This window comes from Ursus americanus, chromosome 18 (genome assembly GCF_024610735.1).
Source record: "Ursus americanus isolate L20-20 chromosome 18, mUrsAme1.1.p, whole genome shotgun sequence".
In the NCBI taxonomy this organism is placed as follows: Eukaryota; Metazoa; Chordata; class Mammalia; order Carnivora; family Ursidae; genus Ursus; species Ursus americanus.
In genome coordinates, this window is record NC_142144.1 from 11,667,120 (window position 1) to 11,686,419 (window position 19,300).

Consider the following 19,300-nt stretch of genomic DNA (forward strand, 5'->3'; position numbering starts at 1 on the left):
TAATATAATCCACACAGCACTGCTGGCTCACAAGTCTTTCAGACCCCAGCTCTGGGGAATTAAGAATCTCAGAGCTGGGCTATCTAACTTCCTTATTTAATAGGCAAAGAAACGGAGACCTCGAAAGGGCTAGGACAGCCCCAAGTGTGCAGCATCTCCAGTCGCCTGTTCCGTGATTCCCCTTCCATCTCACTGGAGCTGCCTGCTCTTGCCTCCCAATGACTCTCTGGATGCTGCCCTTGTCAGATGTTTACAGGTCTGCCTCAATCACAGCTTACTCCTGAGTCTGGCTACTGCCTGTGGGCAGGCAGCCAGGAAAATAACACTATGCCCTGGCTGCCATCTTTAGAGAGATGCCCATTAAACACTTGGGGTGAGGCCACAAGCTAGAGAGTGACAACTTTAAAGCTAGATCTTCTGCGGTTTAAGGCCAATGCGAGGGTAAATGTTTGTGTACATAAGTGATTCACGAAGAAAGCACCTAAATAAAACACTGGGGTGATCAGTAAATTTATAAACAATCCTAACAGATCAATAGTAGAGGAACAGACAATAAATGAGGCCTGTGGGCAGAAAACACTCCCTCCCAGAGTTCTCCGGACTCAGTCTGGGTAACTGACAAGGGAGCACAGTGGTTAGGAGGCACCCCCCCCCGCCCCCGCCGCCAGGGCTTGGTTTAAAAAAAAAAAAAAAAAAAGAGTTGACACCAAATCCTACAAAACCTTCTCATAAATCTCCAGGATTCTTCAGTTTCTCATTCTCATGCTGGAGTAAGGAAGAGCTACCATCAACCCCCATAAACATGTATTATAAAAGGCTATACAAAATAATTACTTCTACATTTCCTTATCCCTTAAGATAAAGGCCTCATTATCAGAGTCAAAGGGCTGACTGGGCCTCAGCACTGTAATGGCATTACTGGACACTGAGTACCTGAGAGATACCAGACCCTTTACATATGCTATCTCATCTGGTTCTGACATTCTCATGATAGGATACAGGCATTTCTTTATGTACTTCCCACATTTTCCAAATTCTCTGCCTTGAGCATGATGTATTTTTTATAATTAGGTGAACAAAATAGGGGCACCTGGGTGGCTCAGTCAAAGCATCTGCCTTCAGCTCAGGTCTTGATCCTGGGGTCCTGGGATTGAGCCCTGTATCGGGCTCCCTACTCAGCGGGGAGCTTGCTTCTCCCTCTCCCTCTGCCCTTCCCCCTGGCTCATGTTCTCTCTCTTGCTCATTCACTCTTTCTCCCTCTCAATTAAATAAATAAAATCTTTTAAAAAAGAAACAAAATAAATGCTGTTTAAAAATAATTCTCTTAATTATTCTGGACTTCTCTAAGAGCTCTTCTTGCTCACTTCTCTAGATGGTGGTCCCCACCTGTGCTTCTGAGTCAGTCCTCAGGGGTCACCCCTTAGGACTGGATACAAACAGAGCTCCACCATCTTCCTCACTGGTCCAGAGTTCTGACTTCACCAGCTCTGGCTTGCTTTGCCATTTCTCATCCCCACTTGTTCCTGGTCTCCCCCTTTCTTCACCACCCTACCCCCAACCCCCACCACAGACAAAAGATAAGTAAAACCAACACTGCTTATAATGGGTTCACAGCTGATCCTGACTTTTGGAGAATGGGTGGCTGTATACCAGAGCCAACTAATTCAGGCTTCCTCTGAGGAATGGACCCCTTGAAAAGGAAGATGCCTGATACCCAAATGGGGAACCAACAGGTACCAGCTGCAAAAGCCACAATTCCAGTCTCCTTATTAGGCGGCACCCCAGAGAGACCAGCACCTCTCAGCCTGTCCGGACCATTATCAGTGCCTTTCCCAGGTCAGAACTGTCTTACTCATCGTCATCCCCTGCCACGCACAAAGAGACTGCCCACAAATGCTTGTTAAATTAATGAGAAAGGACCCCCTCTTCTTTGCATCAACCTTTCTCCTGAACAGAAATGGCAACCACAGTGAACATCTAGCACAAGCCTGGTCCCCTGCCTGGACAAGCCCACACCTGCTTCACTCCTCTTCACCTTTCAGAACTGAGCTCTAACATCACTTTAGTGCACCCTTCCCTGGCACCCTCTTCCCCCATCGGGACAGGTCTTCGTTATATATTCTCATAACATCAAGTCAATTCCTTCATGGCATCTGTCCAAGTTCACAATTATTTATTTATGTGCTTACTTGATTGTCTGTCTTCCCACTGGGAAACAGGCCACATCTGTTTTGCTTACCCTGTATCTCCAGTACCCAGCTCAATGCCTGGAACATAACTGGAACTCAATAATCAGATGCTGAACAAATCAAAGCCAATGGCCTTCCTTTTAACCTAATAAGGATGCAGCAGGACATTTATTTATCCAACAGTTGAGCAGTGTTCCTTGTGAGGCATTGGTGATACAAAGTTGTACGCAGAACAATACGCAAGCTCCACAAAGGTAGGGACTTTTATTTACTATAAAATTCCTAATGCCTCGCAGACTGCAAGGATGAAAATACTCAATGAACAGACACAGTCCCCACTCTTAAAAGTCTAAGGTTCATTCTATCTGTCTCTTACTTACACCAATAACATTTTAATTGAATTTAGGAAGCAGGGAAGCTATAGACTCAGCCCCAGAGCTCTGAATCATACCCGCTATTAGTGGACTCCTATCAGGAGGCTGTGAAAGCCACAGCTTCACACACAGAGGTATTTTTGCCCTCAAAGAAGGTTAATTTTGAAATTTGTTCCGTTTAAATGTACTTTCAGGGGGGAAAAATTCTAATATAATTTCCTGGGATAAGACTATGTTTGTAATTTAGGTAAAACCAATTTTACATCCCACTGCAATTAATACATTGTTTCTTAACACTGTTAGAGACAGTACTGTTTTCAAAGTCTCCTGAAAGCCATGGTTCCCATAAAAAGTACTGTCCCTGTAAAAGAGCACAGAAGCCAGGGCGTGTGGGTGGCTCAGTCGGTTAAACATCTGCTTTCAGTTCAGGTCATGGTCCCGGGGTCCTGGGATCGAGCCCTGCATCGGGCTCCCTGCTCAGTGGGGAGCCTGCTTCTCCCCCTGATTCGTGCACCTGCACGCTCTCGCGAGCTCTGTCTCAAACAAATAAATAAAATCTTAAGGAAAAAAAACCCCAAAAGAGCACAGAAGCCAACTCTGCCCCAACCCTACACCAGCAATAAAGCATTCTGCGTACCATTTCAGAGGACTCATGAGCTCCCTGAGGCCACCCATAGTCCCCAGTTGAAAACCCTGAATTAGAGAGAAGGTGGAGACTTGGGCCATGCCAGCTTGAAATTTTGGTAGAAGTACATATTTAATCCCAAACACCTCTTTTTCAGTCACTCGTCATTTATCTGTCACAGGAACTGGAGAATGCTCTCTCTTAAAACATGTGCTATCTGCCCCAGGAGAGCTGGTACCTGATCTGGTAGAAAAAGTGAGAGAGTGGCCACTGACATGGGTGGAAGGGACGAGGGACAGTCTGTCACGGAGAGCTTGGGCTTTGTGGGTGGATGGACCCAGGCTGGAGCCCTGGTCCTGCCACTGACTCACTCCGTCACTGAGGGTGAGCTGCCTTACTCAGCCTCAGGTTCCTTGTCTGAGAAAATTCCAACAGTCCTTATGAGGACTACTGTTAGAAGGACTGCATGATATAAAACATCAAGAGCTCAGAAAAAAAAAAAAGAGCTCAGAAGAGCGCCTAGCACATGAGGTCTTTTTTAGTAAAAAGGGCAGTTATTATGTGTTATTATTAATATCTACATTCTTGTCCTGATTCAGTGTTACCCTCTGAACACGTGCTGCAAGCAATGAGCCATTTAAACAAGTCAGTTTAACACAGGAGAGCAGGAAATAGGCTGTGGACAGGAAATGGGAGCTGATTTCCAAGTCTGGCTTCAGAAACTGTTGCAAAGGTGGGAATCCCCACGGGGCTGCAGTCACAGGTAGTCCAGGAAAGGCGGGAGGTTGAATGTTACTAGCAGCTCTACGTGGCAGGTGTGAGGTACACTGTGTAGGTGAGTGGGTGGGTATGAAGATGTCTGGTACATTGAGGAGATCTTGAACCCAAAGTCCTCACTGCTAAATAAAGAAATCTGACACAAGTCCATCTTCCTTTCTTCGAATGCTTATGGCACGGACTTCACTTTTTATTTACTGATTTAAAAACCTGAGATTTACATAGGACTTTCAAGATAACAAGATACCTCTATACCTACTATTTTATTTAATCCCCAAAATAACTGTCTGAGATCACCTCATTTTACCAGATGGGGAATCAAGGCCTAGATAGGTAAAGTGACATGTCGCAAGCCAAGAAAGGACCCAGTCTGTTAGGTGGCAAGCACAGCACAAGAACACAGATCTGGGGTGATTCTTGTTTCCCATCCACCTCTGTAGTATGTTTGACACTGAGCACAGTTCTTGGCACGTAAGAAAATCTACAAATGTTTGTTGCAATGAACAGACTTAAGGAAACTAGATGTCTGGGCAGAGGAGGTCAAAACAGGGCAGGCAAATGAGCATGGATGAGGATGATGACAACGGTCATCAGCAGAGCATTGGCGATCTTGAAGGCATCATCTGACGTCTCTCTCTACAACCCTGCTGTGTTAACCAACCTTGGGTCACAGAGCAGAGGCAGAGCCAGGATGAGAGCCAAGGTCCGTGGGACTCCAAGGCCTGCACTCGTAACCACTTGAAACAAATCAACATTCTATTTAATTTCTGAGCCCTTTTATTTAATTTGTTCAAATAGTTCAAGCTCAAACTCCCTCAAAGATCACCAAATAGAATTAGGCATTCTGGTTCTACCATCCGAGTATTTTTCTAAAATGCAAGTAGCAAATTAGCAGCAGAGAACCCAAACACAGATAAGAACCAAGAGAGACCAGCTTATTAAAATAAAATAAGAAGGTAGTGGGCACTGCTACCCTTGTGACAACCAGCAAAATTTAAAGTTCACTGCAGAGAAAGAGAGCTCTCAATCAGAAGTTTCCTTACGAAATTCAATCTAAAAGGTAGAAAACAAGCACAGAAGTAAAACTATAGCCTGGTCTAGTCATAAGGAAAACTGAACTTAGCTAAACTTAGCTACAACTGAGCTAAACTGACAGAGACTGAGCTTACCCACCATTACAAGACAAACATCACCAAAAATACAAATGGCTCCTGTCCCATTCATTCAATCCCTCATTTATAGGATGGTACACTGACGGTAAGCATTAACTTTACAGTCTGAAATTCCTGGGATCTAACTCCAGCTCCATCACTTACTAACTGTATGCCTTTTGGGAGTTTTCTTCAATTTTCTAAGCTTCAGTATATGTATCTGTAAAATGACCTCATATGATCACTGTGAGGATTAAGTCACTATGTGCAGACACTATGCAGGATTCTGTGAACACATTAAGAAACAACACTGATGGGGACACACCTGGGTGGCTCAGTCGGTTAAGTGTCTGCCTTTGGCTTGGGTCATGATCCTGGGGTCTTGGGTTCAAGCCCCACATTGGGCCCCCTGTCCAGTGGGGAGTCTGTTTCTCCCTCTCCCTCTCCCTCTGCTGCTACCCCTGCTTGTGCTCTCTCTCCCTGACAAATAAAATATTAAAAACAAAAAGCAAAAAACACTGATGAAGCCACTGCAATCATAGAGCTTAAAATCCTAACACACACTAATATACAAATGATCTGAGCAGAGAATGAAGTCCAAACTACTACTGCTTTTAGCTCCTGAATAAAAATATCCCCCAAGGGCAAATATCCCCAAATGCCAGAGTTTTCTGTTTCTCCAAACAGCAAATGGTTAGGATTACATTAATTTGGAGATGCTATTTGATTTCTGTAATATCTTGTTCTACAAGTAGTTTGAAGTCTTGCACATTCACTTTAAGTTTGAAATAACACATTCCAATGAAGCAATCAATGGTTCAGAAGATCCATTTCACCTCAGGCAGGATTTCAGAGTGAAAGGGTCAAGTTTTCATTCAGGTTTGTTCTAAGAAACCCACCAGCCATCTCTATTATGGCTCCTACTTCTTCTGAACTAGCCTTACGTATCTGACTTGCTCTCCAACATCTCTGTGTAGACATAAAAAACCAGTTGCTTTCATATTTCTTGAATCAAAAAAATTTAAGATCTACAAATTAATTTTTTCCCTATTTTCTCCCTCTAAACATGATGCATGGCCCAGTTATGAGTATGAAAGGGTTGTGGAGATCCTAGGACCATTCATAATCTCCTGGAACAATCTATTTAAAGTGAAATTCCTGGGGTGCCTGGCTGGTTCAGTTGGTGAAGCATGGGACTTTTGATCGTAGGGTTGTGGGTCTGAAACCCCACGTTGGCTGTAGAGATTACTCAAAAATAAAATATTTAAAAAAAAAGTGAAATTCCTTCTAGATCTTCTATCAGAAGTGGAAACAATCTTTCTATCTCAAGACAATGACCCATTAAGGGAGAGCAACTCAATGGACAGCTCAATGAATTCTGATGTATGCTGTTAAATTTGAGATTAAGAGCAGAGGATCTAAGACTCTTTAAAAGTAAATAAAATATTTCAGTTCCATAATAAAAGTAAGGAGCAAGAGCGAGAAGGGGAGAAGTAAAAGGACTGAAAAGAGAGAAACAAAAAAAGAGGAAAGTAAAGACTGACACAGAGAAAGATTTACAGAGAAAAGGAAGACACACAGGCAGAGAGAGGAATACAGACCTTTTTGAGCAACACACCCATCTGGTGGCCACTGCAGATACTGCCACAACAAACTTAATTCCTGCTGCACTTCTGCAATGAGAAGAGGCCACACAAGGGCGAGGAAAGCTTTGGGAATGTGGAGTCAGAGGGCCTGAGTTCCACTAGGGTTCCCAATACTGCCCAGCTAGATCCAGGTGGGTAAGTCACCTGACTTCTACAGTCTCAGCTGCCACACTTGACGTGCCCTGCATACCTCCCAGGGCACTGCGGGGAAGAAATGAGATATCCATAAAAACTATACAAACACTGGAAATTACAACATCTCAACTGTTAAAACACAACAACAACAAAAGTAGGTAACTGTTTCCTCAACTGGCATGTGAGGCAAAGTATTCCCAATTCCCACCCTAGTCAGGAAGTACAACTGAGAAAACCAAGCCACAATATTTAAGAAATTAAGAAATAATGGAATGGGATTTCAATGAGTTACAAAGCCAATGTTTCCTTTCTAAATTCTACACCAGAAAGTTCAAAAGCTAGTTTCCAAACCATTCACAAAGCAAGAATCAATCCCCTTTTCCATGGTCGAGAGGGGGCTCCAAACCCACAGAGGATCACATCCCGCGGAAGGAGGCACGCCCACCTGATGCAGTCCACGTGACGCAGGGCTCATCACTGAGCCTGCCGGTGAGCTTCTTGATTTTTGAGCCAACAAATTATCACTGTGACTGAGGTTCTGCGCCAATAATGGGCTCAACTATTGCCTATATTTCTCTTAATAATTGTTGGCATTAATATACCTACCAGAATACAAGTAGCCATCACTAAGTACACTAATCCCACCTTTTAGGAGAACAATTTCATTCTCATGTCCTGTTCAATGCGCAGGCTTTCCACACTGTGAGTTAATTTTAAGAAAAATTACTATCTTTCTCACCCGAAACCATGTGCAAGTAGGGGGAATCATCCAAAGTGTACCCCAGCCATGCAGAGTTCTCCAGGGCCAGAAGGAATTATGTATCTAAGCACAAAATATGGGTGCTGTGCAGCCTTGTCTACCTTAACTCCTTGAAAGCACAGGCAAAAAAAAGAAAGAGAGAGAGAGAGAGAGAGAGAGAGAGAAAGAAAGAAAGAAAGAAAGAAAGAAAGAAAGAAAGAAAGAAAGAAAGAAATTAGACACCTTCAATCTGACTATGGATATAAAGGATCCATATATTATTAACGTGTTTCAAGCTACTGAAAATCCAAAAGGTAAAACCTTCCGCTGAAAGCTATTTTAAGCCTTCCCCAAAGCCATGTTAACTCTCCAACTCTTCTTCATAAGAGAACACTTGATAGAAACTCAGCAGCATATTCATTTAATTCACTCATTCAACTAATTTTTATATGCCAAATCCTGTTCTTACGCTGGGGATATGGCAGTAAATGAGATCAGGTCTCCTCTCCCGCAGGCTTCGTTTGGGGAGGGAGCAGGCAGACAATAATCAAACATATAAAATAATGTTAAGTAACAGTAAGTGATATGAGGAAATAAGCAGGGCAAAGAGATCAGGGTGTAAAGTGTTGAAGGAGCTGCTACTTTAGACATGGTAATTAGAGAAGGCCTCTCTGATGGCATGATGGCTGAGCTCTTATTAAGACTCACTGAGGTGGCAGTGACACCACACGGGCACTGAGAAGAACATGGTGGGTGGAGAGACCAGCCAGTGCAGAGGCCTGAGGCGTGAACATGCTCAGCATGTTTGAGAACAGCAAGAAGGCCAGGTTGTCTGAAGAGGAAGGTGTAAGGGGGAAGAGGAGGAGGAGGCGAAATCAGAGAGATTGTCAGAGGTCAGACGGTAAAGCACCTTGTAGGCCAGGACAAACTCTTGAGTTTCATTCGAAGATAAGAAGCCATTAGAGTTTTAAGAAAGGAAGAGATGGGATTAAAAAAGAAAACCACTGAGGGACCTCGGTGGCTCAGTCCGTTGAGCATCTGACTCTTGGTTTCGGCTCAGGTCATGATCTCAGGGTCCTGGGATCAAGCCCAGCATTGTCACCAGCTCTGTGCTCAGTGGAGGGTCTGCTTCTTTCCCTCTCCCTCTGCCCCTCTCCCCTGCGTGCGCACGCTCTCTCTCTCTCTCTCATGAATAAATCTTTAAAAAAAAAAAAAAAGGAAAAGGAAACTATTGTGGAAACAGGAAGACATGGAGTCCACTGGAACATTCCAGAAGACAAGTGACAATGACGGTTACACTAGGGTGTTAGAAGGGGCAAAAGCAATCAGATTCAGGGTGTACTGTGAAAACAGGGCTGAGATGGAGGACCAAGATGTGGTGTGAGAGAGAAGTAGGTATCGAGAATAAGCAAGAGTTTTGGCCCGAACAACCAAGTTCCAGGAACTTAAGATGGGACACTGAGAAAGGAGGTTCTGGAAGGGAAAAAATCATCAGCAACTCTTACGTGAACCAGGCTGAAGTGGAGAGTGACTCAGAGAACCTCAGAGTTCACCTGGTTCTGTGCTCTGTGCACAAACCCACCATCCGTGAAAATGTTTCTAAAAAGTGTGCATCTGATATCTGCTTGAAAAACCAGGAGGCGCCTGGGTGGCTCAGCTGCTTAAGCACCTGCTTTCAGCTCAGGTCAGGATCCCGTGACCCTGGGATGGCATTCCGCCTTGGGCTCCTTGCTCGGCGGGGAGCCTGCTTCTCCCTCTGTCGCTTCCCCTGCTTATGTTCTCTCTCTCAAATAAACAAATAAAATCTTAAAAAAAAAAAAAAAAAAAAAAGGAAAGAAAGAAAGAAGAGAAAAGAAAAGAAAAGAAAAGAAAAAGAAAAAAGAAAAACCAGAGAGGGAATAACCATAGTAAGAGCCATCATTTCTTGAACCCTTACTAATTACCAGGCATCATGGTAAGCACTATACACAGTGTAGTTAACCCTCACACATGACAGCGCTTAACCACAGTACCTGGCACATGGGAAAATACTAAATCTTACACAGAGTACTTGTGAAGTATGTAACATTTTAAGTTGAACAATAACTTTAATAATTATTTCACTAATTAGAGTCTCTTTCTTTTTCAAATCCTTGATTCAATTTATACTAGGATTTCTATTGCTTCTCAAGCTTAATAGGTAGGTAGTTTTAGCACTTCCTTCCCCCTTTCACAAAGAGGGAAGGCATTCCAAGGTCCTAACTTTACACAGAGATTCCAGGTTCGGCTACCTCCGAAGGCCCAAAATCATGTTGCATGTCTTCGTGAACATTAAAACCCTGGTTCCTACACCTAGGGTTCCACATCCCCTGGGATGCTGTGTTACCACTTCACACACACTAGCTTTGAGCTACTGTGATTTAGGTGCTGGTAATTTCTCTTTTTTCTTTCAAGTTCAACCAGGTATTTGCTACCTTCAAGTGCTTAGAGAAGGGTGGTCTGAGTTAGCTTCGTCTGACATATAACCAGAACTGGAGGTCCACTATTGTTTTACATGTGAGGAAATTGTGCCTTCAATAGGTAAAGTAACTTTGAACTCAGAGCTCTCTGATTCCAAGTCCGTGCACTGGTTAGTAGGTAACGAAGTTTCTTCTGCTCACATTACAACATGAATACAAGGAGATGCTACATTTTTTTTACCTTAAAAAATTATACAAATCATAAATGCCACTGGAAGTGATAAAAACGAGTTTCCTTAACTAATTATTATTTTCATTTTAGGGAATTTCTGACCATAACCACAAATATGGAAAGTTGAAGGACAACACAGTGGAAATCATGAAACCTGAGTCTTGCCACTGCTTAGCTGTATGACCCTAGGAGCTACAGCCTACAGTGTTTTCTGGGTCTTCCAAATGAGAATACCTTCCCTAGAGTCCAAAGGCTGGGATTTGAACAACGAGATTTAATGCACAGGATATATAATATGTAAGAAAATATTTGGAAAAAAATTCTGTGATACAAACATCATTATTAGTAATGTATTACAAATGTTCACAATTTGATCAGGAATGGTGAGACATGAACTAAACAAAAGAATATAAATTAATGTAAATATTATTTTACCTTCATGCTGCAAGCTAATTCCATTAGTTTTTTTGCATTTTCTTCTGAGCGGTATCTCTTAGGAAGCTGAACTCTGAAGAACTTCAAGGCACCTTCAAAGTCTGTCAACAGCAAGTCATCCTTAGAAGTCTTGAAGAAAGAAAGAAAACACAACCATGTACAGGACAAGTTCTTTGCTATGAAGATGCACAAGAAGCATTTTAAAACACCAGCACCTTTACAATCCCCAGAAGATACTTCTCAGCCAATGCCTGAGCCACTGTCAGAGCCTGGGCTACTACCCGGTGGCTGCTTAGAAAGAGATCAAGACCAAGATACTTCGAGTGCTGGACAGGGCATGTCACTCAATTTACAAATAAATGTGTACCTTTAATAATCCAAGGGCGACATTAAAAATAACACTTATTCCCTAAAAGAGAAAACACAAAAAGAAGATTTTCAGTGATTATATCTGGACTAGTCAGCTGTCTGTCCCCAGAATGCCCCACAATTTTAAAGAAAGTATAAAAACTTAACTAAGTAAAGAAATGGAATACTTTGAAAATACCTTGGAAAATAATTACAGGTCCTCTACTGAAAAACAGCTTAAATCAGACCCAGTCTCCCATTCTTCTGAACTTTTTTAGCCCTGTTCTCACATTCAACAAGAACGAACGCTTTTCCACAGTATTCTCTGCTTCCCAACCAAAGCATCTGAGCCATAAAACTGATCTTTCAGGAAATAACTGCAGGTGGCCTTCTCCCCTATCCTGTGGACCCCGCTCCAAACACAGCAGCAGTCACTCTGTGAGCCCTCCATCCCGAAACAGAACATGCTCAGGGCTCCCATAAATCAAAGCTAACCGTTCTGGGAGTGCTAGGGGCAAAGGAAAGATAAGGGGAGGCACAAAGACCTGTTAAATTCTTTAAGTTCCTGGACCTCGGTTTCTATAACTAGTACTCTCCCCCAAGGGTTTTCTGAGCTAATTAGCAGAAAAGTTCACTTAAATTACTTAGCATGCCACCAGGCCTGTGGTAACTACTTAAAACAAATGATTGTTTATAATGCTGAGAAACTATAAAACTTAAAGGTTTGAGACTATGGTATACCCAAAGAATGAGATACTTGGCAGAAGGTAAGAATAATACTGTACTAGGTATCAGTGTTTCTGACAGTGTTTTAAACTCTTTAGAAGGTACAAATGCATTAATGGATTTTGTATGCCCTGAAAATGGCATAATTAAACATAAAGAAGGATGGTATAGATGTGTTTCTATAAGTGTTCAAGTATATGAAATGAAAAGAGGTTATCAAATAGCATATGTGGCAGAATATTTTAAAATATATACTTATAGAAACATAATATACATTATTACATAATACCCCATATGAAAAAAGTTATTCTGTATAGAAATAACAAATGTACATAAATAAACACAAAAAAAGGCTGAAAAAATATACACCAAAATGTTAAGAGTTACTCTCTAGAGTGGGATTAAAGTTTTTCCAGTTTCTATAATAAACATATATTATTTTTGAAATTTTTTTTTTTTAAAAGATTTTTTTATTTATTTGACACAGAGACAGCCAGTGAGAGAGACAGCCAGTGAGAGAGAGACAAGCACGGGGAGTGGGAGAGGAAGAAGCAGGCTCCCAGCAGAGGAGCCTGATGTGGGGCTCGATCCCAGAACACCAGGATCACGCCCTGAGCCGAAGGCAGACACTTAACGACTGCGCTACCCAGGCGCCCCTGAAATTATTTTTTTCTTAAATAATTTTTCTTATACCTCAAAACTATGCTGTGGCAAAGACTGTTATGTATTCTGATACTTTTTTTTGTTGTTGTTTTAGTAACAGACCCTCTAGTTTTTAGCAAATTCCTACCCAGATTTTAAAAAAACTCTCCTTTGTGGCTAGATGTGGTCAGGTACCTAAGTTCTGGCCAATAAGAGATAAGTGAAATTTTGGGTGGAACCTTTAGGAAGTCTCTTTTAAGAGGGGACACATCTTCCCCTGTCCCCTGACCCTCTACAGGGAAGGCAGTTTACTGCCAAGCTTCTGGCTTCTTTCACATGAGAGAGAAATGAACCTCTAATTTTATTTAGTCATTGTTATTTTGGGTTTCTTCAATAAATGCGCCAAACCTAATAGTAATACAAATGTGTAGTAGTGGGTTGTCTGTCTGTTTTTTAGCAGAGAACACCTTTAACAAAACACGATCATTAGCTTTAGCCCAAGGAAGAGTTACTTAAATCTAGATTTTTGAGCACAAAAATAAAATTAAGAAGAAATTCTATTTTAATGGACCTGACACAGGAGGATACTGAAAACAAGAGCCAAAGTGCTGTGGCCTCTGATACATACCTCACATAACAGCAGATCAATGATATGGAAGACCATGTAGAGAGGGAATTTTGCAGTGAAAAGCGTAAGAAACCACTGGGAGGCATACATGTGCGCTTCAAGGCTTATATCCAGGAAGTGGTTGTACAGGTCAGGGATATATTCCTGAAATAGCAAACTAATTAGTATTGGGCACATACGCAGCTGTTCAACTCCCACTTGGGAGGCTTATAAATCTGCCAGGAATAGGCCAAAAAAGTCACATATTTGTGCTTTCCTACAAACCTCCACTGTGCTCAGAAGTACACGTTATCCAGTATTAAACTGACACTTGGCTCCCTTTTCCAGCCCACAAACTAGCTCTAAAGAGGAATCCCCAAGATGGTGACAAATATTTGGGATGATAGTTTTTCTTTCCAAGTTATGAAATGTTTGGGGAAGTTTGTTTCACTTTTATTATGATATTCCTAACCAGTCAGCTTCAGAGCCTTGGCAGATATTTCCTGACTTAGTTTCTTATGTTAAAGGCCCCTACAAAGTCACCTGATCTTTTGGGTGTTTATGAGACTGAAAACCTACCTCACACCCATCAGGTTCACACCTTATTAACCTTGGCATCGTGATCACATAGTGAAAAATGAAAAACATCAAAGCCGTTCTTAACCCTGGATGGCTAAGGCACTCACCACTGCTCCTTGGCACCAGTTCATCAACCTGGTCCTCCCAAGTCCTGCACTCTTAGTGGCAAATGCAAGCTGGTTTCTCTTTTTACCTGCATGAGGCGCTCCAACTGGTAAAATTTGCAATGTAAATCTTCAAAGTTTTGCTTGAAAAGTTCCCTGAGACCGTAGTCAAACATGATCTTGACCAGAACACTGAAGGCCTGTTCTTCAGGCATCTGTAACAGATAGGGAATGGGGTGGGGATGGAGGTGGGGATCACAAAACATATATACAGAAGTTTTCTCAGTATGTTAAATTCATCCTTCCACTTCTACATAAATACTAGGAAATTTTAGTGATAGGTAGTTGTGTTTTACGACATTCATTCACTCAACCAAGAGATATTAATGATGCCTATTCTGTGTCAGATACTGTTCCTATCCTCAAGAGGTTTCCCATATAGTTAGTATACAGTAAGTATGAATTAGGTAGAATTCATATTCACAATTACCTATGAATTAGATACAAAGATCAGTGGGGATACAAGAACAAGAAAGCCCGAGTCCACCTGAGGGAGCCAAGAATAGGCTTTGTAGGACCAGATCTGAACTGAGTAGCAACAGGCTGAGACACAAGGACAGGTTTCATCTTTCTCAAATCAGGACACCTTAATTAAACCATTTTACCTCCTTATTTGCTATTTTTTTTTCTAGTAAAAATGTTTTTTTTCCTCATTGTTACAAACATGGCCAGTTACAACAGAACCTTAAATATTCTAAGGTTTAACCGTAATGTTCAAAGTACTATGTAATGTTTATGGTAATACTTAAAATACTACAAAACCCCCCACTTTACTTCTATTTACAGATGTTACCCATTTATAATAATACCTACATCTTCCATAGCTTTGTGGAAAAAATATTTCCCTGAGAACCTGGCAAAATGTCTAGTTTTCAAAATAGAAAAAAAGTACTGGAAACATTATTTAAGGCTTGGTATGACTGTAGCAAGGCTTCAAAATGTCAAGAAGGTGGGCGGGCTTTTGTGGAACAAGGGGATGGAGGTGGACTGAACACAGACATCACTGAGAATAAAGCAGAGCTAAAGAACAAATCAGATTAAGTAATAAAGGAGAAAAGCCCAGCAAATTACTTCTGGACAAGTAAGGGCACTTGGAGCAAAGGACCAGATTTCAGAGGTCTCTATCATGGAAGACAATTTCACAGTTTCTTCCACAGGCTGAGGGACACTTGGTCTGCCCCAGAGTGGCATTTCTGATGTCAGGTAGCACATCTGCTTTTCCTTTGAAATAAGCATTCATCTTAACACAAAGGCAAGCAAGCACAGAGTTCAAACCAAAACACTGTGGATTTGTTTGGGAAACCCATTTTAAAAGGGTTGTAATACTTAAATGGGGACAAATGTTCTTGGACTGAAGCTGAGAACAAAGACAAACCACACGAGCCTGAGAGACTCTGAGATATAGTCTCATGAAAACAACAAAATGTTAAAACTTCACCTCTTGATGGATGTTAATTAGCTTGACTGTGGTAATCATTTCACAATGTATAGCATATCAACTCATCAAATTATACACCACACACACGCACATTTTTATCTATTATACCTCAATAAAGCTGAGGGGAAAACCTGACCCTTTTATTAATGTCATAGCTTTATCATATTTTTACATGCTTACTAGTATCAATAAGCTAGGTTCTCAAAGAAAGAAGATACAAAGTGGTTTTGGTTTTACTTGTATTACAACCTATACAGAATGGCTTAAAACTCTTCAAAAGCTCCCCCTTGTTTAGGGAAACAAATTCCAAACTCCTTGAGCTGGCCTCTCCAGCTCCCTCCCCATCCCCCATCACAGGTAATGCTTTAGTCACACAGCCCAGCTTCCAGTTCCTTCCATAGGCCAAGTTTTCCCCATTTCGGTGCTTCTACAGGTTGTACTATTTCCTTTGCTGGGAGTGCTCTACTCTCCACTCTTGCTTTTAAAACAGTTTTCTTATTTTCATAATAATGTTAGCTTAAAAAAGTTAAATGATACAAGTACAAAAGAGAATGGATATCCTTTCTCATTTTTCAGCATTCACCTTAAAGGTTATCTCCCCAGAGAAGCCTGTGATATAAATAAACCTCCTTTGTTATAATCTTGCATCCAACTTTTTACTATACGTTCATGTCGCCATTGAGGTAATGACATACTTCCGTGACTTTCTGCTTCAGCCAGTCAGCTTCGCTAGCTCTGTATCCACAAAGACTGGGACAATGTCTCCTTCTTTCACTCCTGACCTCTAGCATCTACGGTGCTAAAGATGGAGGTGCCCACAAACCCTCTGCTAACATCACCTGTGTGGTGTTTTTGCCGAGCATTTTAATCATGAGGATATGATCAGACACATCAAGAATGTGGACTATTTTACCAAACAATTTGCTTGAATTTTTTAAGACTCTCAATGGCATAAAGCACAAGAAAGGCAAGGGAGAGGGGTAGTTTAGATTTAAAAAGTAAAGAAAAAGGACACCAAATCATTGCTTGAATCTTCACTGATTTTGATTAGAAAAAAAAAAAAGCTATAAAGGACTTCACTGAGTAAACAACTGGGGAAAATCAAACATGGACTCTGTGTAAGACATTACTGAATCAGTGTGGAATTGCTTGGATGCGACCGCAGTATTATGGTTATGGCCTCAGGAGATACATGCTCAAGTATATAGGAGTCAAATACCCTTATGTTTGCTACTGATTTTCCAAAAATAATTTCAAAAAATGATTTTTAGTAAAAAATAAAATGTGTGTAAAAAAAAGAGGAAAAGAGAGATATGCAGACAGACAGAGAAAGCAGTGTGGTAAAGTATTAAATTGGTAAAATAGAAGGAGAGTTTATGGGTCTTCCACCTTAATGATTTTTCAATTCTTCTGTGGATTTGAAAGAATATCAATAAGTCAGAGGGTAAAGGTCTCTGCTGAATAAATAAACGAATAAAATGGCACTAAAAGCAAGCTAACTTCTCTGCTTCCTTCCAACCCCTAATACACGCATTCCCAAACAAATACTAATGACAGTGGCTACTTTAGAGAATATAAAATGTCCCTAAGGGTTCAATCAACCAAGACAATCCAATCATTCTAGCAATAAAAATGAAGTCTACTCTTGTCCTAGTGTTCAACCCTGTCATTTATTCTTACCATGTTTCTCTTCCATGATGATGTTAAATTAAGGAAAAGGTTTCCAGATACAGGAGTAAAACTCATGCACTAGAGTCTGACCAAAGGCCATATAAAACCATGCTCAAGTCTAAGGCTAGTATAAGCTGGGGTAGGTCATGTGTAAGTCATAACAGAGACCTAATACTCACATGCAGAAGCAGAACAGCAGCGAGAAATGACTGGCCCTGGCAATAGCCAATCTCTTCATCATACACAGAATATGCCTGGAAAAAGAAAAACACAGGACGTATAAATAAATAAGTATAGTCACTCATAGGCCACAGTTGCCCTATACAACCTTGAACATAGGAACCTGGAAGATACCCACACTCAAATATGGCCTTTTGACGGTCAATGAACGATGCAAATATTTCTCTCCAATTTTTTTTTAATTTTTAAAAAATATTTTTTGAGAGACAGAGAGCACGAGTAGGGGAGGGAGAGGGAGAAGAAGACTCCCCACTGAGCAGGGAGCCAGATGTGGGACTCCATCCCAGGACCCTGGGATCAGGACCTGGGCCGTCAAAGGCAGATGCTTAAACGACTGAGCCACTCAGGCGCCCCTCTCCAATTTTTTCTTTACGATAAACACAACTGTCCCCGCACCACTTCCTATAGCCCAGGAGTGGAAAAAGTTAAGCAAAAACCACTTCATCACTAAAAAAAGGTTGCCACGACTCTGTCTTGGCCCTTGCTTTCCCCTCTTCTGTCTGAAAAATGTGCTCTTCCTTCAGGCTCTAAACACTCCATCCCGCAGGGTCCCCTCTCTTCTCTGTACTCTGACGGTACTTGCTACACAGGCACAGTTACTACAACATTCGCCACACTGCATTTTCAATGTCCCTCTTCTCTACTGGACTGTGAGCTTCTTAGGGGCTGGGGTGATGCCCTAGCCAGCACCTCACACCTCTAACCTAGCCAGTCATACAGCGGGCCCTCACTAAACACTGTTCACGTTATTCATGTTTCTTTCTGGGAAAAAATCTTTTGGCAAAGACACCAAAATACAATTCTTTCCACAATGCCAGTAATAACTTTTCTGATAAGAGGGATTACTCCGAAACCATTTGTGGGTTCCTTTGGAATTCTTATTTTGTATTTTTCTTGGCGGCAGATGATTATTGCCCATCTCTTCTGAACATTATCTTTAACAGAATACTGACATCTAACATTCCTTGTGGTTTACTCTTTTTGGTTCTTTAGCTGTTTTCCAGAGTCTTGTTTTTATGATTAATATTTCTAGTTCTCATGTAAGCTGTGGTGGAAAGGGAAATTCCTACAGATTCAAGATGCTGTTCTCTGTTTAACAAGTTTATTTCTGATGAAATTCCCTTTATTCTCCACTTAATTTTTGTGCCATGCTTCCTCTGCATCCCAAGAAAGCAATTTAGAATGAGTATGTTCAAAATAAAGATCATTTAGCAAAATATGATGCCAATGCTTATTAGATGATAATTAAGTTAATATATACATGGGTTTTATCACTAGCATTCAGTGGAAACTATAGCTTTTAAAATATATATATTTATATATGTATTTTTTACTTTATATATATATATGTAAAATAATCATGCTTTCATAAATGAAGGTGGAATTTAACATAATCTCATTAAATCCCCCATTTCATCGAAGCTTATCTAATGAGAGGGCTACACATAGAAAACATACATACTTTTCCAAAGACAAGATATGCAGAGGGCTTTAGAAACAATCTGTTCATAAAATACAATAAGGCATCACTTTGCACCTGTCAAATTAGTAAACACTAAGAAGTGTTAATAATTTTGTTAAGACTATGTTAAAGGACAATAGTAATATATGCCACTAAAGCTCTGTGGAAAGCAGTTTGACAATGTCTGTGAAGTTATCAATTAACAGTTGATTGGTCAAGAAAGAACAGAGGCTTCAGAGTTAGAGCGGGGCTGAAATCCCACAACTGTTAATGTCTAGGTCTGGATCTTCAGCCCATTAGTTATAGTTCTTATCTGTAAGATGTGAATAATCACAGTATTTATATGACAGACTTGATGTATTATTCTCAGCTCTTTCATTGGAAATTGTTCAGCACAGGACTTATTAATTATGTACTACGATGAAATGTATTGAATTTCTATAGGTAGAAAATGGAGGGGAGCTTATTTTTCAGGGGAAAGCTTGAAGGAATACATACAGGTGTGAAAATACAGGACACATTTGGGACATGTTTAGGATATAAAATTCATGGGAGCTTTATGAAATATGGGGAATAAAAGGCATTTCATTAATTCATTAACATTTAATGAGCACCTATTATATGCCAAACGCTGTGCCGAGTGCGAAAGATAGTAACACAGAGAAGTGGTTTCTGCCCTTGA

At 40.9% G+C, this 19,300-nt stretch overlaps 1 protein-coding gene across 6 annotated transcripts in view; it reads right to left on the reverse strand.

Annotated features, from left to right (window-relative positions):
• Nucleotides 1-19,300, reverse strand: part of RABGAP1 (RAB GTPase activating protein 1) — a 159,768-nt gene that overhangs the window by 17,918 nt on the left and 122,550 nt on the right. For all 6 annotated transcript variants that reach the window (XM_045790988.2, XM_045790986.2, XM_045790987.2 and 3 more), the window contains 5 exons: nucleotides 17,096-17,170; nucleotides 13,837-13,962; nucleotides 13,086-13,229; nucleotides 11,109-11,150; nucleotides 10,742-10,870 (listed from right to left, as the gene is read on the reverse strand). In XM_045790988.2, coding sequence (XP_045646944.1) covers nucleotides 10,742-10,870; nucleotides 11,109-11,150; nucleotides 13,086-13,229; nucleotides 13,837-13,962; nucleotides 17,096-17,170 — 516 coding nt within the window. The remainder of the gene's footprint in view (nucleotides 1-10,741; nucleotides 10,871-11,108; nucleotides 11,151-13,085; nucleotides 13,230-13,836; nucleotides 13,963-17,095; nucleotides 17,171-19,300) is intronic.